Source organism: Anastrepha obliqua, chromosome 3 (genome assembly GCF_027943255.1).
Source record: "Anastrepha obliqua isolate idAnaObli1 chromosome 3, idAnaObli1_1.0, whole genome shotgun sequence".
In the NCBI taxonomy this organism is placed as follows: Eukaryota; Metazoa; Arthropoda; class Insecta; order Diptera; family Tephritidae; genus Anastrepha; species Anastrepha obliqua.
Genome location: NC_072894.1, coordinates 35063525 through 35086560, shown reverse-complemented (window position 1 = coordinate 35086560; position 23036 = coordinate 35063525). Strand labels below are relative to the sequence as shown.

Below are 23036 nucleotides of genomic sequence, written 5' to 3'. Positions count from 1 at the left end.
AGATCAATTTGCAAATTAAAACAAAAATGGAACAGATAATTTAAAAAGAAAAAAAGTTATTCAATTTTTTTTGGTAGCGACTTTCATCAGCTACCCTGTACTTTTCGAGTTCCAAAGTAATTTATTGTTATTAAATATTACTAAGCCTTTCTAGAAACTAGTATAATAACTTATGAAAAAGCTTTATTAGAGACTTAAAAGCTTATATAAATTAGTTAACTGTAAAAATAGACTGAAGTCTTCAGGGTCAACGAAGGTGACTCATGGCGCCGTCGCATCGAAAATGAAATATAATAGAAGCTGTGAGAAAAACCCCGCGGTCGTGGCAGCAAAAGCAGGGAACAGAACGGAGTAAACAAATTTTGCTTTATAGATCTGTTATGCGGCACGTTTGTGCAACAGACCCATTGATCCTTTCCTCCGCAATGGAGCTCGTGGAAATATTATATGATGATGGTGAAATTGCAATAATAAGAAAATTTCCAAATTCCACATTTTATTCTCGCAAAAATATCTCACCCCGATGTATATAATTTTGCCAAGCGACCATTCCTGCATACTCTTACGGACGTGCATACCTGTATATACATACATTCATTAGTAAAACTCTATAAGTAAATATACTCCTGCGGACGTGTTGAAAATACCCTTATATATGACTGCACAGTTTGAACACTGCACAATGGCTTAAAATTTCAATTTTCTTCTTTTGTTTTCTCTTCTCTTTCCATGTACGTATTTGCTCCGCTTCAAAAGATATGACAAATGGTGGCATGCAAGGATCTATGGAGGGCTACAATTTGTTGGAGGAGCATATGCTATCCATGAGTACAACGCAATTCCCACCTACCACCCTTAGCTACGTACATCCAAAGTGGATGGAACCATACTTTGATCCATCAACGCCGCGCAATGTCACCGCATTAATGGGCAAATCGGCGTATTTGAGTTGCCGTGTGCGCAATTTGGGCAACAAAACGGTGAGTACTTACGCGTAAAAGTGTGGTACACTTACTCACACCCACTCATACACACACAGCAACATGCAGATTCCACAATACCAATACCCACACGAAATTACTTTGATATACACGCACACATACGCGCATATGCACATAAATCCAGAAATGTAAATGCCAATGGCACCGCAGATACTCTCGTCATACTGAACAGTGCAGCGCTACCCAATGAACCAATTGTGTTAAGTAACGGAAATAAATGTTAAAATCGTTTGATATGTTTTTCTAAAGCCATGCATTGTTCGCAAAAACTGTTTTCAAACTTTTCGTTTTTTAAGAATTTTTTACAGGCCTACCAGGAAAATCATCCTCGAGGTAAATGATAGCAAAGCATTCAGAATTACTAGACGTATCGATTTAAGTCTATTTGCCTCTTCGACCATCCATGTAAACATTAGCGTGGTTGCAAACATACAAGTTTTAACCTTGGTTCTAGGTGGAATAGTATAAAATTTGGGCAAAAGTTTTAACTAACCAAATCTACTTTTCATATGGCGATAAGTTTTTACAAATGAAAAAAATACGGCTTCGTCAGTATTTACTAAAGAAAATTTGCTAAAACTTGTTTAAATGCATATTTTTAAAATTGTCCGGTACACGACTTTATAAGCCTGAAGACCCAAATCCTTTTGCAAAATACGGTGTAATGACGTTTGTGGAATGCCTAATTCCAAAGAACGACGAGGAATGGACAAACCTGGGTTTTCTTCAACTCTTTCGGCAACAACAGCAATATTTTCGGCTGGTCTTAAGCGACGTGCACGGGTTTTATTCTTCCCATCACTAACTTGTCCCAACAGCTCAAAATTTTTCACCAATTGACCCAAAAATGTTCGAGTTTTACGAACCGTCTTGCCAAATGTTCACCATTTTTAAAGTGAATTTTAATAATTTTATTGCGTTGTTTAAGCGTCTTTCGCTCCATTTTTATAAATAGCGTGGTTTCTACTTGTCAAATATCAAAAAATGACAGCTTCAAAAGTAACAAAAAAAAGACGAAATTCAAAATGTCATCAAAACATCCAAGGATAATAAAGCAACAGGTCCGGATGAACTTTCTTCTGAAATTTTTAAATTAATAAAATAATGAAAGCAATGAAATCCTCGAAATAATTTTCAGCTACATTTACGACACGGGAAAGTATCCATAAGACTGGCTTCAATCTACTTTTATTGCATTGCCGCAGAAGAAATCTTCAAAGAAAGAATCTGCCAAGAAGCACTACAAGGATTAGAAGCAGTACAAGGAAAAGGAGTTAAATGGGATACATTTTATATTAAAAACATCAGGTCAACGTATCAAATGCAACCCTCTTAGCAGATAGTCTATGTTCTCTACAAAGAACTAGTAAATGCTCTTACGCTTTGCATTAAAACCTTTGATTCAAAAATAAAAGTCAATAAAGCTAAATATATGATCGTCAGCAGAAGAAACACCTATACTCATACAAGCCTCTAATCATGAGCCCATGGAAAGAGTGCGAAATTTCAAATATTCAGGCTGTTGGAAGAACGAAAATTGGGATTCTTCAAAAGAAATGCTCGCATAAATACGAGTTGAAGCTTCAAGGACAGCAACCATTAAGTGCAAAAAAGTTGTCAATAATCACGACTTCTGGGTGAAACTGAAAATTTGATTTGTTAAGTGTTACGTGTTGGACTTTAAAAACCACTATCATAAATAAAATATAAGTATTTTTCAAAACACCCTGGCCAGATAGAGTAACAAATCCTGAAGCACTGCGTAAAATTTAATATTCTCGGCAACTGCTTACTACGATCAAAAAAGAAAAACTGCGTATTTGGGTCACAAGCTTTTCAAAGAAGGTCGAGAAGATGTGAATGACGACGCCCCAGCACATCAACAACCGATGAAAATGTTGAGAAAGTGATCAAAATCGTCGAATCACAAGTAGAGAAGTTTCTGAAGATGTCGGCATATTGGTTGGCTCACGCCATGCAATCTTTTTGGAAATTATTGGAAATTGGTTATGAAGCGTGTGGCAACGAAGTTCGTACCAAAAACAACGTCATATGAGCATCGCTCAGAAACTGTTGAATGACGTCAACGATGATTTAGATATGCTTGAAAGGGTCATTACTGGTGACGATCATGGGTATATGGTTATGACATCGAAAACCACTGACTGGCACAAGTGTATTATATCTGAGGGGGACTACTTTGACGGAGAAAAAATAGAAATTGATGAATAAATTAATAATTTTTGAGAAAAATTTAAATGCACCTTATTTTTTGAACACACCTCGTACAATACAATATTTAAATGTAACTTACGTAAGTTAAACAATTTCATATATATAAAATTGTATGATCGAAATCGAATTGACAAATAAAGAACAAAATAAAAATCTCTGCAAATGGTTCTCGAGTTTCGGTACTGCTTTCTTCCCTTTTTTAAGTCTTGCAATACGCTCCAAGTTATCAACGTCAAACTCATCGCCTTTAAAACGTTTAAACCAATCTCGCATTGATTTGCTATGGCGCTTGTTCGCGGGATGTCTCCTGAAGGCCAAATACTTCACCTGTATTTTTGAAGTGAAACTTCTTTTGTCTCGAAGGATGAAACGCTGTGAGGAGTAAAACCATAGCGTTTCATCGATATGTGACGCTACGCCAGCGCCATCTGTTAAAAGCGTGGCGTGGATGAAACGCTGTGAGGAGTAAAACTACGCTAAACTACGTAAAACTCACGCTATGCCAGCGCCATCTGTTAAAAGACTGGCGTGGCGTGTCGTCTTATCGAATGTAATTTGTAAATATGACATTTGATTGATGGCCGCCGTAGCCGAGTGGGTTGGTGCGTGATCACCATTCGGAATTCACAGAGAGGTCGTTGGTTCGAATCTCGGTGAAAGCAAAATTAATGAAAACATTTTTCTAATAGCGGTCGCCCCTCGGCAGGCAATGGCAAACCTCCGAGTGTATTTCTGCCATGAAAAAAATCTGCTCATAAACATATCATAAAACAAAATGAAATAAATGTATAAAAAAAAAAAAAAAAAATTTTCTTGTGATTCGAACCAAGGATTTCGGATCGGAAGCCCACATTGCTAGCCGCTGGGCTATCGCGCTGTGCTGTCGCCGCAAAATAATGTATCATAAATCTGTTTACCATACCAAAGACCATACACTTTGCGAACGCATTTCGGTGGAAACAGTTGACAGTTATCCCAAACACAATATTATTAGTAACGCGAGACGCGTCATAGAGTGTGTGTGTAGTTTTGAGCAAATCTTTCAAACATATTTTGTTTTGTTGATTGATTTCTGTTAAATATGGCATCAAATCAACAAAAACGGAAACCGAAAACAGGTGCTGAACGGCAACGTGAGTATTTGGAGCGTAAAAAATTAAGAGCTACTGTTGAACACCGTGACAGTGAATCCTCCGGTTGTACGATAAGTGATAATTTGTAGTACCAACAACAAGATGCGGAACTACCATTGATGCAGTATTTCATCGATACCTTGATAGATTAGAATGTAGATCATTTTTTACGTATTTCAGTTACCATAAAGCCCTTGTTTCATTTTTGGAAAACGAATCCAATAATGATAATGGCAATGCCGAGAACCAAATGTAATTGAGTACAATAAATTCATTTCTTTTTATATTAAAATAAATAAATAATTCTGTTTAATAAAATTCCATTCCATGCTTTCCATGACTTCTGCATGCATTATATTGAAATAATAGTTAAATTATTGATTTGTTGATAAAAGAAGTTTCACTTCAATCGTGCGGGTTCCGTGAACTACCACACACTTTCTTTTTTTGTTTTTCAAAGGATAATAGGGAAGCAGACCTGCCAGAAAATAGTATTTATTTTGTGCACGATCTCGGAATTCCGAAATGTGTTAATATTATTCTTGGTATGCCCCATATATCAAATAAATTCCAGATCTTTATCTTTTTTTAATCAAAGAAAAACACAATTTTTTTGATGTTGACGTTAATAATCATTTTATTTGGTTCAAGTATATTTGTTGACATCACTTTTTGAATATGATATCTCTCAAATAGCCGCCTTGAGCCTGTACGGCGTATTGTGCCCGTTTTGCAGCATTTTCCATAGTTTTAGCTAACATTTCGGCTGGAATAGCGGCTATTTCCTCACGGATGTTATTCTTGAGCTCTTCTATGGTCTTTGGCTTATTAACATAAGCCTTTGATTTTATCGGCGAACGCGATGCCCAGTCAAAATCGCCATTTTTCGACATCAAACGACGAGGAAACAATTTCTTCAAAAAATCGACTGTGGTGCGAGCTGTGTGTGGTGGAGCGCCGTCTTGTTGAAACCAGAACTGCCTCATACGCTTTTGACGAATAATTGGCATCACAAAAGCGGTTATCATAGCGCGATAACGCTCCTGATTGACGGTAACAGCTTGACCATCTTCATTTTCGAAGAACGGCCCAATAATCGTTTTCGCTCTAACGCCGCACCAAACAGTGACTTTTTCGTGGCGTAAATACGGCCATTTTGCTTGTTTACCGCCTCATTCAATAAGAAATGAGCCTCATCGGACATGATGATTTTGTTCTTCTTCTTTTGACTTCTTTTGTTGAATGTAAATTTCAACAATTTGGGAGCGCTCGCGTAACATGTACTGTTCCATCTGCTTAGACCGACGCTTCCAACGCGGAATGTCATTAAGCGATCTGACGTCTCTGTCAAAAGATACAGGGTTGCCAAATAGGTTCGTCGAATATGGGCAACCCTGTACATTGATTAATTTCATTAGTTCTTCAGTGTAGGCATCATAATTGGTCGTTCGCTTGGGTGGTAAGAGAGCAATGTACACAATTCCTTTGTAATCCCACCAAACGGATAGAAAACCCCTTCTTTTGGTGAATATCAGCTTTTGATGTTGCTTGAGTTGGTTCACCTGGCCTGCTCACGATCTTTTCCGCTTGATATTGTTGTAATCAACACAGTTATCATTCGTTTTAAAAATGGATCCTTTTCATTACGTTTCTGTAGCAAATCTTAGCTGTTAATGCGTTGCGTTAAATACGTTTCTTTCAGTTCGTGAGGAACCGATGTATCGAGTTTTGAACACAGAAAAGTTGTTTTAAGTGTTTTTCAATGCATGTATGTGATATGATACATGATGATACAAGCACAAATACAAAAACATTATGGAAAATGGGCCTTCTTTCAATTAAATAAAAAAATGTGGTACACTTGAATTTACTCGGTTTTTACTTGTAGTTCCTTTAAGTTAATATTCGATATCGGAAACTTTGCTTGCTGGGTAGTCCCATTCACACAGCTATGGATGCGTTGTGCATACAGACATACATATGTATATGTACTATTTCGGTATGGTGTAATGACAACACGTCCCAACAAGCGCGATTTATAAGGTCAACATTTCCCATTTTAAATATCGCATCATTTTAATATTTGCTTGACGGAAATGCACTGTAGTACGAATAAGGATTTATTTTTTAAAAAATGGCTGAAATTTGTAATGAGTTAACTGAAACAAAATTTACGCTGTGCATTAATGCAATTTATTTCAACTAAACTTGGCTGATGAATTTTGGTACATTTAGAGAGTCAACTAAATTATTTTATAATATATTTAATTCAAAGGATAATTGAACTTACTTAATGGTTTTTTTAAATGATAGTATTTGAATCGCATCTACGTTTTGCGACGCCAGCAGGGTATTCTTTTACGAAACGAACCCAATTGGTAAAAGTGGGCCGACATATTTTTGTTTAGGCTGGAATTATTGAAAGGTTCGATATCGCAAAAATAAGTAAGTAATCGAGAATCCTCTTTTAAATTTTGGGAAATATAGGGGACCAAATTAAGCAGTTCTCGTCAGAGGCTTTGTTGTCGTTTTCATTGGGGTAGGATTTTTAATGTGGCGGGTCCCAGACCCAGCGCATAACCTGATATCCTGGGAAGCTTCGCCTTCGCACATTAGCTCGTTCTCATACGGATGTTCTGGAGCTACCCAGAGGATACTAGGGCGAAGCCCGGAAGTTGCCAACTGCTTGGACCGTATGCAGAATAATCGTCCTGGTGAATCCCAAGTGAATGGCAATCAGGTACTTACCCCACTTGCGTGGACATCTACATACCGAATTATTCATGTGGGTTTGGTGGTGAACGAGGACAAAACTAAGTAATCAAAAAAAAAAAAATGGGCGCCCTCGCGTATCGGCACCCACGTCACTGTCGACAGTTATCACTTCAAGGTTGTAAAAGACTTCGTTCACTAGGGAACCAGCATTTACGCCGATAATAATGTAAGCCTTGAAATTCAAGGTAAATCTCTCTTGCCATCATTCCCATCCCATTGTATGGGGCAGAAGCTTGGACGATGACGACATTCCATGAAGCGACGTTTGGAGCGTTTGAGAGAAAAAATTTCTGGAAGACTTTTGTACCTTTGCACGTTTATGACGGCGAGTATCGCAGACGATGGAGAGATGAGCTGTATGAGCCCTAGGACGACGTGGACATAGTATAGCGAATAAAGATCCAGATACGAACGCTCCGGCTCTGAAAGTATTCAATGAGGTATCAGCTGGTGGTAGGAGATGAAGAGGAAGACCTCCTCTACCTTGGAAATATCAGCTGGAGAAGGACTTGGCTTCCCTTGGTGTTTTCAACTGCCGTCGTTAGTACGACAAGGAAACGACTGCCGCCCTTTGTTAAACTTGGCCAAAATCGCGTAAGCGGTTAGCGCGCCAATTAAGAAGAAGAAGTGGAACAAAATTTTACAAGAACTTCATAGTTCTTTCTGTATTTGTTTTCTCGCGTGTTCTATATCGATTTTTTATAATAAATTAATATATATAAATGTTAATATGTAATAAGGAATTCAAAGGAGTTCCAGGAATTTTTATTTTTCGCATTATCTGGAATCCAGGGCTAATCTATAAGGGCTAATCTTTATGAGTTGAAATGTTCCAGAATCCTTTCACTAAATTTGTTATTCATTCCCTTAGTTGGCTCTGTAGTTTTCCCGCATGTAAAAGTAAATGCTTTTTGTTTATGCATTGCCAACATTAGAAATGCGAAGAAAAATTTCATCAGTAATGTCTATATGGGACATAGTCACGAATAATATCAAATGCCCCCTCTTACTGGAGCTAATTCCTTTCAATTACCCTACTCCTGACCTTAGACTCAGTTATATGATCCATTTACGAAATTAGAAGGACAATTTTAGTTAGTTTCACTTATACGCTTAGACATATTCTTTAACTCACCACAGACTTTTATGTCAAAACTTAATCTGAAGATAGACTTTTTGAATTGTGACTAATGCATCTCTCCGCATTGTTTCCACACACAGCGTGGGCATTGGAATAATACGCCAGCAACCTCTTCTTCCTTCTCCGTGCAGATTGCACTGTTTGGTGGACCTGGTGCAATACTTTGAGCCTGCTTTTTTCGGAATGGTAGTCAATCACAAATCGATTCATCTATAGGGGCCGCCGTCAAAATAGACTCGTCATTAAAGTAAATTATAGTTTTTGACGTAATTTTCAATGGGATAACTGTTAAAAAAGGTGTACACTAAACTCTAGTCTAACTTAAGTAGACTATTTTCACTGTGAACACACGGGATTAGATTTTATTTACTTTTTAAAAAGTATTGATGCAATTTGAAAATATATAGGAAGAAGAAGAAAACTTGAGAGTTTTGCGAATTTTTTAATTGCATACTAATTTTTAAAAATTCAGTACTCCGATTACATTGAAGTTGAAAACACCTTTTTTGTTTAATTTTGATGATAAAAAATTGGTTTAAAAAATTATAGTTTTGATAAAAAAAATATTTGTGAAATCATCATATTTGTTGTGAAGTGTTTGTTATAAAGGGTAATTCATCAATTTGTAGGATATTATATTAATTCCCTTGGATATTATAATAATGAAGTTGGTAATGTTGAAAAGTATATTCTAAGCGCGAGGTTTCTGTTGTATTTTTAAACTTGGAGTCGCATACCTAACGCTCCATACTAAAGGGTGATTTTTTAAGAGCTATAGGAAAGTTTTTCCAAAACACACACGTAAAGCTCAGAAAAATGCATGAAATTTTTATTTAAATGAATAGTACAGTCCATATAATTTAATGTTTGAAGATTATTTCATGCAAATGTTGACCGCGACTGCGCTTCAAATAGTCCACCCGCTTAGTCCAATTTTGGCATACTCTTTCCTATGTTTCGGCCGGTATCTCACATATAAATGAGTTAATGTTGTCTCCCAATACGTTAATTGAAGCAGGCTTGTCTGAATAGACATGAGATTTAACATAGCCCTACAAAAAATAATCTAAAGGCTTTATATCGCACGATTTGGGTGGCCAACTGACAGGTCCCGAACGTGAAATAAAATGTTTACCGAACTCGCCTCTCAACAAGTCCATTGTTACGCGTGCTGTGTGGCATGTGGCACCGTCTTGCTAAAACCACATGTCATACAAGTCAAGCTCTTTCACTTTGGGCAAAAAAAATTTGGATATCATTTCACGGTAGCGCTCACCATTCACAGTTACGTTACGATTCCCAGCATCTTTGAAAGAGTACGGTCCAATGATACCTCCAGCCCATAAACCGCACCAAACTGGGACTTTTTCTGGATACATTGGTAGCTCTTGCAATTCTTCCGGCTGATCTTTACTCCAAAATCGACAATTCTGCTTATTTACGTACCCATTGATCCAAAAATGAGCTTCGTCGCTGAGCACATTGTTCGTTTGTAAAACGATTCATAGTTAAATCGAGATCAAACTGAAGATGTTTAACAATGAAACAAAACATGAAACGTGCGTCAACTGTTTGAACCAGCTGTTTAAAAAGATAATAGCTAAAAAATCACCCTTTACTTAGTCCTGCCATAAGTTCTGTTACAAGTTAATTCCGTTATAGTATGAAATTACAACATTTTTTAATGAAGTTAGTTTTATTTAAACATATAAATACTTAAAAAAAAAAGTTTTAATTTTCATTTCAAATGGTCACCATTTGCTTTTACACAAGCCTTCAAACGATTAGGCCATTCAGCTGTTGGAGCACGCACGGTTTTCATGGATATTGACGACGCTGCTCGAACTAAAGAGTGTTTGAGACACTCCAAATTTCTATGAGGTCAGGCAGGCCTTCTTTTCCAATTCTGACCACAACCTCTAGTCCAATGGATTCAGATCTAGACTTTCAGATGGCCAATCTTCTGCAGCTATGAACCCAAGAATATTGATTTTTAGTCACTTCTGGGTGGTTTTTGCCTTATAGGGTGGAGTGGAATCTTGCTGGAACATCCAACGCTCTCCATTGAAAAGAGTACTGCTCAACTGCTTCATCACGACTTCTAAGACATCCGCCTGTTACACTTTTGCCACAGTCCTAATCTCTCGCAGAAGTTGAGAGATGTAACACCTTTACAAGGCACTCTCCACCCAACCATTACGGAAGCGTCTTAAGAAATTTTAGCACCGATTTTGTCGTTTTGCTTATTAAAAACTTCTTCAGTACTGAACAGTTTCTCATCTGTGAAAAGAATATTCTCACGGTCGTTTTTTGCGTGCCACTGAGGAAGCTGCTTGCATCTGTCGAGTCTAATTTTCTTCAAGCGTGTTGTCAAAAGATGACCTGTTGGAGGGCTTTCAAGTGGAGATCATCTGTAATTAGTCTTGAAATGAATTAATTTCCCTGGACTTGATTTTCGTCTTTTTAAGGAAATTTCTGCGAATTCTTTTTCGAACGTCTTTTAAGGCTGCACTGGTTCGAACCATGTAAGGACGACCACTTCTGTTTGTGTCTGCCACTTCAGAATTTGTGTCTGACACTTCCTAGATTGAATAACCCACATTGAAAATCGGGTAAATAAGGCGGGAATAGCATTCGGCTCCGGAAAATCTATGTTCATCGAAAAATGGGGGCTCAAGCGAATCTACCAATTTTAACATATGGATACTTGGTTTTGTGGAGAGCTCTTCGGAAGGACTATACTATCACTAAACTGGAAAGGGTGCAAATGACTGCTTGTAGTGGCATCATCGAAGCATGTAGAACTTGTTGTATAGGGTGATCAATTAAGAGGAGTTTTTTTCATTTGCGTTTTTTTTACAGATCGCGCGCGAGTTGTGGCAAACTGTCATCGTGGATTTGTTGAACAGCGTCTGGCATTTCATCCTGGAAAGACTCACACCGCAACAACGTCTACAAATTGTTCAACTGTATTATGAAAATCAGCGTTTGAAGAAGATCCGCTGTTTTCGAGCAAAATTTTGTTCAGCGATGAGGCGCATTTCTGGCTCAATGGTTACGTCAATTAGCAAAATTGCCGTATTTGGGATGAAGAGCAACCAGAACAGGTTCAAGAGCTACCTTTACACCCAGAGAAAACAACGGCTGATAAACCAGCTACGATTGAAGCTCTGGAAGCCAACATTACGCGTGTTATTCACGAAATGCTCGAACGAGTGATTGAAAATTGGACCTTCAGAATGGACCACCTTAAGCGTAGTTGCGGCCAACATTTGAATGAAGTCATATTCAAAAAGTAAATGTCAAAGAATGTCCTTTCAAATGATAAATAAAGGTTTTGAACATAATTTACATTTTTGTTTTTTTTTAACTATTGAAAAAAGCACCTCATGATTGATCACCCTATAGTAATGCTGCTTTGCACTTAATTCCCATCGACTTTCACGATATTTACTGCTTAAAGTGCAATCAAGTTAAAAGAGGCCGGCCTCTGAAGGTGATCTCTCAAGGAAGGGCAATTAACACCGTATTTCTCTGAACTTAGTACAGATCAACTCCTGTAAGAAGGAGATCAATTAATTTGGGTGTGCAGATAATTTTTCTCTGATCTGAGGGCAAGAGCATAGGAAGGGGAATTGCACAACACATTTCTCAAAAATCCTATGATCTCCTTTACAATAGTCGCAGGATGCAGATTTCACGCCATTTAATTACCAAGCTTGTAGATGTGCTTGGAATGGACGATAGGCACTTACGCAAAAAAGCTGGGTTTACGATTTAATCACCATTGGAGAATCTGTGGGCAATTTCAGAGAAGGAAACGATTAAGGCCACTAGCTACTCCTTTCTTTGACCACCTGGGGCAGCCCACCAATCTTCTTCATTACATCAACAGATCTGGCTGGTTGTAAAAATCTTCCCATTGGAGGTCTCATAATGGTATCAAAATGGTGCTCTAGTGTTACTTGGCCAGTGTCCGGGTGATGTTTAGACCATTTCATCTACCTATTCAATTAACAGTGGTTTTATTGTTACTATAAGATACATTCAAAATTTAGTTTCAATAGAACCGGAGTTCTGCATTTTTGGGAATGAGCCTACAAGGCTAAAATAAGAAAATCCGAAAATCTTAATTTCGATGTCTAATATTTAACAAAATAAAAAACCAACTCGGTACAGAATCGGCAAAAAAATAAAAATATTAACCAAACAAAAAACATATATTGATCCGAAAGGTGTGCGACGGATGATACGCCTGCCGAGCTGAAATTGGAATCCCCTCAATTACTGGTCGAATCCACTCTTCTACATAATTCAAATTTGATGATTTCTAAACCTCTTTTTTTAATTTCTAATATTGTCAAACCTTTTGAAAACCATAGAGGTAAAGTGAGTTATCTTCTGACGTATTTTTTTAAAGAAAAAATCCATTTTTTTAGTTTTTAAATAACAATCGTTATTGACCGGTTTCTTCAAAACGTTAAGGACGGAAAATGCAACTTGACGAAACACCCTGCCTCGAACGTGAAGAAGTAGTCTACTTGACAAAGGAAAGTACAGTGAAAATCAGCAAACGCTTGCAAAAAATTTACCCATAGAATCAAATATATCTTTCTCCGAGGAAGGTTAGGTTAAATGGCTGCCCTAGCTAAAGGGCTCACTTGGACAAATGTTAGGAAATTCGTCCGTTGTGGTGCCATACATGGGAGAGGAGGAAGGAGATGGAAGGAATAAGGAGCCTTGGGATTAGAAACGATGATGACCATACATTTTTACGACGGTGCCGACGGGAGCTGATTTGCGTTCGTAGTTAGCCGCAACAAGCTACTGGTGAACTTCACCAAATTTATGATATCTACACCGGCTATATCCGCAGGCGTAGCGAAAAAGTGAGAGCCCAGATTTCTAAGTCTTTACCAGATGAGAGCAGGGTAGCTGAGAAGAAGGTGTTGAGATGATTCCAACTCGTCCTCCAGACAGTTTCTGCAGAACGGACTTGAGACAATCCCAAGTCTTACGGCGTGAACACCTAACGGACAATGTCCGGTAAGGATGCCCACCAAATTTGAGAGCTGGGGCTAAGTTAGCCTTAGGAGTTCCCTTGAGCGTCCCCGATCTACCCGTGGCTAGAAGGATCTCGCGACCTTGCACGTTTGCGCATTAGCCCAGCGCTCGCTGAGTTGACTCGAGGCCCATCTTTCCAGGAGCAGACCACAGGTTCTCAGGGGAACCCCAATTCTCTCATTTCGCGACGAACCCGTCTCCAAAGTTCCCTGTCTAGCCAGCTCATCAGCCCAGCAGTTTCCCTCTATGCCGCTGTGACCGGGAACCCAAATGAGCCTGATGATGAAGTATTCGGATGCAATCGAGAGAGAAGCCGGACATTCCCCGACCAATCTCGAGCGCACAAACAGCGAGCCCAAGGCCCTAATTGCCGATTGGCTATCGGAGTAGATATTTACTTCCTTAACGGTAATTACCGAATTGAGCAGCCAGTCCACCGCTTCCTTAATTGCGGATACCTCCGCTTGGAAAACACTACAGTGATCCGGGAGCCTAAATTTAAGTTTGACGGGAGACTCTTTACAGAATACTCCTCCACCAACCCTTCCTTCCAACTTCGAGCCATCCGTGAACATGTTTGCCATGCCTTGCCGCCAAATGTTGCACCCCGCCCACTCATCCCTTGAGGGGATGTGAGTAGAAAAAGGTCCGCTCGGATCTAGCGTGGGTGTACAGAGGTCCAGCACCATAGGAATGAACTCAAAGTTTTTAAGAATGCTAGAGTGTCCGTAACTTAAGTCTAGCCTATGACCCGAACACCTTAATCTGATTCTCCGAGGAAAATAAATAAAAAATGTGTATGCACCAGCTATATTGCGGTCCGTTTTTTTATTGTGATATGCACACCCCAAAAACGTTTTGAAAGGTTTGCATACATTACCGTCCACTGTAACTAAGCTTAGTTTTAATCCGAACTAAATGAAAGAGAAACAATTTTGCACGCAGATATGAAAACATAGTCAAACATGGCTCCGTTCAATGTAGATACGTAACTAAATAGCAAACCAGTACACACGCGCCCATATGAGACCTGGCTAGTAGAATAACGGATCCTATTTCTGTTAAGCGCAAGAACCACAAATACCGGAGTGCTGGTGAACGCGAACCTACACCCGTCAGTTGGCATTAATGACAATAACCACACGGAGAGGATGTTATCGAAAAATGGAATATGCAAGAGTTGGAGCAAAAAGCATAGAAGAATTACATAAAACAACAGTTAGAGTAGGAAAACAAAAACAAAAAACGAGTATTTTTTGTTTTTGGTTTGCAATGCACCAAAGAGAAAAAAAGTTCAACGCTTACATGGATGGTGAACAATGTGAACACAGAGCGGAAGGAGCTTGAAAAAACGAAAAGAAAAAATTTGCATGCCTGCAATAAGAACAACAATAAATGAACGCAATTGAAAGAGGGAAGTATTTTCCTTACCAAAAATTAAAACACAAGCGCATACGTGTACGTATAAAAAGATAATGGCAAACATTTTATTTTTCGTTGGTATTTCGCAATGTTGTCTCGTTTTTTGTTTTTATGCATTCGCAGGAATTACACTCTCGCTACACACTTTTTGCACAGCTGCGCCAAGTTGGCGTGTTGTCTTCCATGCTTGTTTTCGTTGTAGTTTTCCTTTTTTTTGCCCCACTATGTGTGCAAAAGCATTTGAGATTCTTGGCACATTTTCCCATTTTCTTACTTTTAATGTCACATTCACAATTCGTGCGTCTATATGAAATAATTTCTTGTGTTGGCTATGTAGTGAGAGTGCGGAAGTTGGCGATGAAATGAGCGAACTTAAGCCCAAATAGAAGCTGGCTGCAAGAAATACCAAATAAAATTATAATGTATAACAGTCAAGTGACATTTGGCATTGATTATGCCAGCCGTAAAGATGCGTGTGCGAAAAACCAACACAAAAATCCCACTCCAGTGTGAAGCAGATTGAATATTAAGAAAAATTCACCATTTAGGCAGCAGTGGCATAAATGTAATTGACTTTGTTGTTCCATTTTTCTATATCTGCCCGGCCAAAAAAAAGAAATATAAGTTTGTAAGCATTTTTTTTAATTAGAGCAGTGTTTTGTAACTCAGTATTTACATATAAAACGTAATAGCCATTAATAACAGACATATTCATATGAAACGTTCAATTGCTGTCATATACAATAAATAAGTTTGTGACATCCCCAAGTTAATTGCATATGCATGACGCCTTTTGATTTATATTTTTGCGATCCGAAAAATTGATTGTACCCAAATCATAAATTCTTCTTCTTAATTGGTTGAGTAAACATCTAACTAATTTTCACCGAAATCACAAATCAAGCCCACTGCTTTGCCTTCCTTTGCCACCATCGCAGGTGTCTCATTAAGCAATGCTACTGCATATGCATTCATTCGTAAAGAGGCGCTTTGGTTGAATCGTCTTTCGCTTCCATCAGTATGTGAGCTCAAAATAATGAGTTGTTCAAGCATTTTACTTTGTCCTCGTCCGTCGTAGTGAGAAGCAAAGGCGTTTGGTGTTACATGGCATTTGATATTAGATGGCGTTGATGTTAGCCTTTGTTCTCAAAAGAACATCAATCAGACGGGCTGAGAGGCCGCAAATATCAGAAGCACGCTCTCTAATTATAGTCCTTCAAACATTTGTTGACATCTTCATCACTATTACGTACTTTGCCGCGCTCTGCACTATTTTTTGTGCTGGGCGTGGTATTTAATTTAATCCAACTCTAAGCCTATTAAGAAATTATGCACTTAGGGGGTTGTAATGTCTCAAACTTTGTATGGTAAGGGCCACAAAATCTTACAAAAATCAAATTTTTCTAAGCAAAAAAAAGGGTTGACCTACATAATTTCGCATGATTAACATGAAACAAGCGCCAAAATACCTGCATAACTTAATTTTTTTATTAAAAATCGTTTAATCCTCTAAAAGCAATATTGCTGTATATTATTAAAGTTCGTCATTCTTTGCTATTACCAGCTATTGTTGCTGCCTTCACGATTTCGCATTCCTGTGCAACAAATATCAAATCATTTTTATTGAATTAAATGACGAACTGCGGTCACCGCAGCCAAGTGGGTTGGTGCGCGATTAGCATTCGGAAGTGCACAGGTTCCAAATTCTGGTACGAGACATCAATTAATAGAAAAAATTGTTTTCAAATTGCGGTCGAGACTCGGCAGACAGTGGAAATCTCTGACAAATGTTCATAAAAAAACTATTTGCCATTCAAAGGGGGTGTAAAACTAGAGGCACCCCCAATTGTGGGACTGTGAAGTAGGAAGAGAAGAGAATAATAAGGAGGTGCCTATAGTGCTACCGTTACTTTGCTCTCAGCAATTTTGACAACATCAGCTGATTTTCGTGATGTCACCCTAGTCCAATTGGTGACCCAATTACCAGTTTTTTGACTTAATTTTCCTTTTTTTGTGTTTTGTGTTGCTGAGTGAACAAGGAACGGGAAGAAAAATGATTGCCATGGATGGCATTTATTTATGATCTTTCAATTTGGATGCAAGACTTGTTTAAAGGCGATAATTTTTTGTTCTTTATATCATTAAAAGCAGATTTTTTGTGAAAATCATTCCAATGCCATTGGACAGATTATTTTGGTACTATACGAGTATTTATTTAGTATTGCCATAAATTCTGTGATAAATTTTACAATTCGTGCGACGAGAAGTAATTCACAGAAACAAGTTCCGTTATTTTTGCTTTTGTTCGTATGCATTGAACTATACTGAAAAAACTTAATATTTCGAAAATGTTTTACCGCAAGATCAATCGTTTGCCCCAAACGTTTCTGAAGTGACAGACAGAAAAGGAAGTGGTCGTCCTCTTTGGGTCGAGCAGCGAAGTCAATATCCATGGAAACCGTGCGTGCTGAATGGCCTAATTCTTGTGTAAAAGCAAATGGTGATCATTTCGAGTGAAAATTTGATTTCTTAAGTATTCATGTGTTTAAATAAAACTAAGTTCATTAAAAAAAGTATTATAATATCATATCTTAATCGGATTTAACATGTAACAGAACTTATGGCAGGACTAAGTATATGTATTACAAAAACTGCGTTTGACTATGAGAACGCAGCGCCATTTTCATTTATTGAACTGTAATCACCAACCCGAAAACCATTCCGAAAAGGAATAGTTTGATAGCCCGTTCGATAGCTTTAAATAATGTGCAAAATTTATTTCCAGTAGGTAATTGTAATGAACCTCAAACCTCTTCTAGATCTACTTCAACGAGTATTCCTTCTTTTGGCAGAGCGCAGGCTTACCGCCCTCCCCTCTTTTTATACAAGATTTACTACTTAGTAGTAGTAGTAATAATTTTCTCAGAAGAGTTTCCATACAGGGGGCCAACCGTTTATAGTTGTAATAATAAAAGTTGTGAGAAAAAAGTTATTTTGTTACTTCTATTTTATTTGGGAACATAGTATAGTAGGCTTTTATTTTTCAGTCAAAAAACTGCTAAATAACAAGATTTACGTAAAAACTAAAGTATGGCACCAATCGATTCGTCTTGACTTCAAGAGTATACAATTGGTGATTGGGGCCATTATAACGCAACAAACGAGACACAAATCCGCTGCGTATGCCGATTTTTTAATGAAGATTCGTCAAGTTAGTTTTTGTCAGTTGCCTTTTTGTGAAATTTCGTTTAAATACAAACTTCTTTTAAATCAAACTTATGACGAAAACAGATATTTTCTATCTAATTCAGTTTTTTTTCTAGAGAAGACCGATTATTAGGAATTGTTCAAAATATATGAGATTTATTGGAAAACTGGATATCGGGTATCCTTATGCGTTAAAGGATGATCATTTACCCCAACGCATTGCAACTTACAGGCAACGAAATCAAAACTTGCTTGCTCATTCCGAAAAACGCACTACTAATTTTCATAAAAATAAATTATCGTATTTCAAATTTTTGAACAAGAAGTCAGCACTTGCTCAAAGTATTTTGAAAAGTCGGTGAAAGATAAAATGTACTTCTTTGTACAAATAATAATCGATCAGCATCAAAATGGTTCTGTCTGTGAGCGTTCTGCGGTTAGCAACCTGGTTCAATTCTCCTGATTTTGCATTTCTACATTTCAAGCAGGTTAACCAGTATTTGATGTCTACACAGATTTTTCTAAAACGTACAGTATGGAAAACGGTATTGTAAAGTGCACTGTTCCGATGAACTTTCCCGAGACTAGTTGGAAAAAGTAATTGCGAAACTTCCAGCCAATTTATCTTCTTGAGAATAGCAAAGAAACCCTCGTACGAGCGATTGTCTGGACTTCGGGTACTTCAGCCGAACTCCTCACATGAATCAGTGCACAGAACAAGTATCTTGACCCGACTTTCAAGAGAGGATACTCGTGCAGTAGGCAGAAATCCATTACCACGTCGGAGGTAGGCTCCCACCTGGTGCTGGGTATCGATCCTGGGAAAGCTTCTGAAATGGAAGTACGGGGGCCGTCCTCACCTACATCTGGGGCGAATTCATTTTCGAGTCTTAGTTAAGGCGGAGGGCAAGGCGATATTTCGTTAAGGGGGGAAGTCCATGTACAATTTTCAAAAAATCGATTTTTTTCGATGTTTCGAAAGCATTGTATCTTAAGAATATACTGTGAAATGTTCATGCCGAAATTCCTAATATTATAGCTTCTATAGCCCATTAACTATGTAGAGAGCGGTCCGCGCGCTCCTGTACCTCAAACTTTAAGCTCATATATCTCGAAGATGTATTTTTATAAACTGCTCGGGTTCTAACTCAAAAATTTATCGACTGATTTTGACGTGATAACGTCTTATAATTCGATTTAGCCGGCTGCACGCACGAAAAAATGTGTCGTTACCTTGCTCATTAGTGTTACCTTGCTCATTAGTGTTACCTTGCTCATTAGTCTTACCTTGCTCATTTGTCGTTACCTTGCTCATTGCCGTTACCTTGAATGAACTGAGCGAAAGCGCGGAACGAACAAAGCAAACGAACGGCAACGTTCGACATCTTGCTCTCTCCTACTTAAGTGAGCGTATATATGTATGTATATGCGCATATGTACATATATAAATTCACGTATTTGTACTTGCATATGCCTTCTTATTGATTATTAATAATTTGATTTCCTTGAAGAATTTAAAATAAAACCAAGTTTGTTAATAATACCTGTTGTTTTAATGTAATTATTATTCATTTTTTTATTATATATGAAGGAAAAAATGTAGGGTAATATTTACCATATAGGCACTTATAAGATATGTGGTATACTAATATATGTATATAAACATGCATATACATATACAATTTCGCGCAATTTTCAAAAAGAACAAATCTATATGTAAAGATGCATACAAGTCATATGGACATATCAAATGTACGAATCTATTCCGTACGCAAGCAAATGTAAGCTAATGTGCTTGAACTGCAAGCGAGAGCGCGGAACGACAAAGAGCACAATCGGCCCCCGCGTTCGGCAACGTTCGACATCTGGCTCTGTCCTACTTGAGTGAGCATATATATGTATGTATATACGCATATGTAGGTATATAAATTCACATATGTACTTGTATTTGCATATGCCTTCTTCCTGTGTGCATGGTAATGAACCATTTCTCTGTTGAGAATAGGACGATGATAGAAAAAGTAGGAAATGAAAGGGAGTGTTTCGAGTGTAAAGTGTCTTGAAAAAGGCAAATCGATGATGGTGCCTCTTAGTGTTGTTGACTTATTAACGTCTGATGCACAATCGAAATTGAAGATATCTTTCGTGAATTTGATAAATGTTTCGTCATTTTTCACGTTTGTATAAATGTAACTTGACCTATTCCATTGCAATTCCATTTACCTCCTCCTCTATATGCATACAAAATATCTATCAAACAAATAAAATTAAAATGTTGTTTTGAAAATTGCCACCATTCCATCAATATTTTCTTATGACGTTGTCACGTTAAACTATCGTCAGTAAACCGACTTTACAGACAACCTCTTTTTTTGAAGTTTGGTGAGGCCTTTCTGTACATTACTATCGAAAGAATAAACCTGAAATTTCAGATATTTCGTGATGATAAATTACTTTTTGGGGGTTAAAAATGTCTATAAAATAACCCTAAATTCTGACTTTTTTTTAAAGGCTTATTTTGTAATTAATTTTCTAGTTGTTTTTTTTTTAATTTTATATGTTCAACCTTTCCGTTAATATGTTATGAAAAAAATCAGTTTAATTTTTTTGTTTCAGATCGATAGATTAAGAGTAATAAATAGAGCAGTTTGGGACTTCGCGCCGTAGGCAGCCGACAAGAAATAGTCCTGAGCCGCCATTTTGGAAAAAAAAATTAATTTTTTTTTTGTACTCTCGAAAGCTTAAGTAAAGTTGTGTTAAGGCTTCACAATAATATAATTATTTTATCACCTTTAAAACTATGTTTAAAAAATGACCGATTTTGAGGCTTCTACATGGACTTCCTCCCTTAATGGAACGTAAACAATCTATCCGAATAGAGAAACAGAAGCCAATTTTCATTTAATATCAGTAAATGTTTCTACATGGCCTTTAAAGTTCTAAATTCTATTGCCTTTACTTATATCATTTTTATGATATAATGCATACGGTTCGTAAGCCAGGAAATATAATAGAAAACATTTATTTTAACTACCCCTCCCGCCCTTCTTATTATTATTTATTTACACCACCATCGTATATAAATATGACAATAAATGCGCGTAAAATAACTTATATGTCGTAAAAGAAATAACGCAATTTATCAGCATTCACACACACATGCATGCGCAGGCTATCACACACCTACGTTTGTTTCCGCAAATCCTTAACGTAACTTCCTTAATATTCTAGGTTTCGTGGATACGGCATCGTGACATACACATACTTACCGTTGGTGCGTACACATACACATCAGACCAGCGCTTCCAGGCGACACATCACCACGACACTGATGATTGGACGTTGCAAATAAAATGGGCACAGAAGCGAGATGCAGGAATGTATGAATGCCAAATATCCACCCAACCGGTGCGCAGCTATTTTGTGCGGCTCAACGTTGTGGGTGAGTACAGAACAAATGGGGAGCTAGTGCATAATTTTACTCTTTTTATTTTCCAAACACACTCATTCCCATTAATACTCATTGTAAGTAAGGAAGTAATAAATAAAGTGCGTTATCATACCCACCCACATCTTATCTGCCATTCCATAAACTCCTTAAAAAACTCAAACACACTCTCCCAGCAGCTATCAAAAACTAGTTTAATTTGACCAAGTTTGTATTTATTTGGTATTCATTTCATTTCAACGCTACTTTTACTTCCTTTTGTGCACAAATTACACTCTTAAAATTCTTTTTTGTATTTCTCGCGTTCACAGTACTCACTCATGCCATGCAAGTGCGCTAAAGTACTGCGCTAATATATAAAAATATATATGTACATGTGTAAGTGTTTTTGTATTTTTGTCTCTTTTTTATGTGTCATACGCGCGCACGCTTTTGTGTCATTGCCGGTCAACCAAATAACACGCCCACATCTTACCAAATAAACCAACGCCGGTCATTCATTCCTACTGCTTCACAATTTGCGCCGCATCCTGTTGTGACTTCGTTCGTCCACTGCTTGCTTTGTATGTATATGTGCGTGTGTCTGCTTATAAACGCACAGTGCCAACAGCGACTATCCTTGGTGGGCCTGACCTTCATGTCGACAAAGGCAGTACCATAAATCTTACGTGCACTGTGAAATTCAGCCCCGAGCCGCCGGCCTACATTTTCTGGTATCATCATGATGAGGTAATTAAAATTTACTGTTAAATATTGTGCGAACGCCTTGCTCGAATTTTTATACATAATTTCTATACATACATACATACGCTTAAGCATATACTCGTACTACGATGATGTAAAAGCAGTACGTGTGATTGTTATTGTTGAACTTATGCTGGTCATGACTTGGTTATATGTATTAAGTTTTGTGGTATTTTTGGTTAATTATTGCCAGAATTAGATTAAATGAAGTGAACGCTTTCAAGAAATCCTTACGAAAAGACATTGCAACATGTTCCTTAAAGGCGAGTTAATATTTTCTCCTCTTTGTTGCAGCGACAGAAGTACTCTGCTGCTTCTGAACGAAAAAGTCCAGGGAAACTTAGCTCTAAAATGGATTTTGCGCCTCCTCGTTTTTAATTTTAGTTATTAATCCTCAATCAATTGTATATTTTCCTTTATTCTGCTAAATTGTTGGGTAGAAAATGTATTTATGTAATTTTTGGGTACGAGGAATTCATATATGACGTTTATTTTACCCAACCCCCTCCGCTAGAGAGCATAGCATCAGTTACGATTGCAATTCTTCACATTGCCAGTCCCAGGGGCCACTTGTTTTTGGTTATTCCATTGCATCATAAAGATGACAAAATTGCAGGTCATTCAATAGTAGCAGACACAAAATAGTATTTTCAGTTTTTAGATGTACTATGGAAAAAAACAACAACAACAGAGAACAACCATTTTTCAACCATCTAACTTCTCAAATGGCTCAAATGGCTTTCTGTAAGTTTAGAAAGATTTTATGCCGCCATGACTTCCATCTTAAAGTTCGGTTTGTGCAATGATATGTGTGGTTTGTGTTCTTATATGGCATGGAATGTTGGACATTTGAAAATTCTCTGAAC

General features: G+C 37.6%; 1 protein-coding gene across 1 annotated transcript in view; it reads left to right on the top strand.

Moving 5' to 3' along the window:
• The first annotated feature begins 758 nt into the window (after window positions 1-758).
• Window positions 759-23036, top strand: part of LOC129241916 (kin of IRRE-like protein 3) — a 46876-nt gene continuing 24598 nt past the window's right edge. Inside the window, exons 1-3 of the mRNA XM_054878467.1 lie at window positions 759-980; window positions 21210-21420; window positions 22028-22155. Of these exons, the coding sequence (XP_054734442.1) occupies window positions 759-980; window positions 21210-21420; window positions 22028-22155 (561 nt within the window). The remainder of the gene's footprint in view (window positions 981-21209; window positions 21421-22027; window positions 22156-23036) is intronic.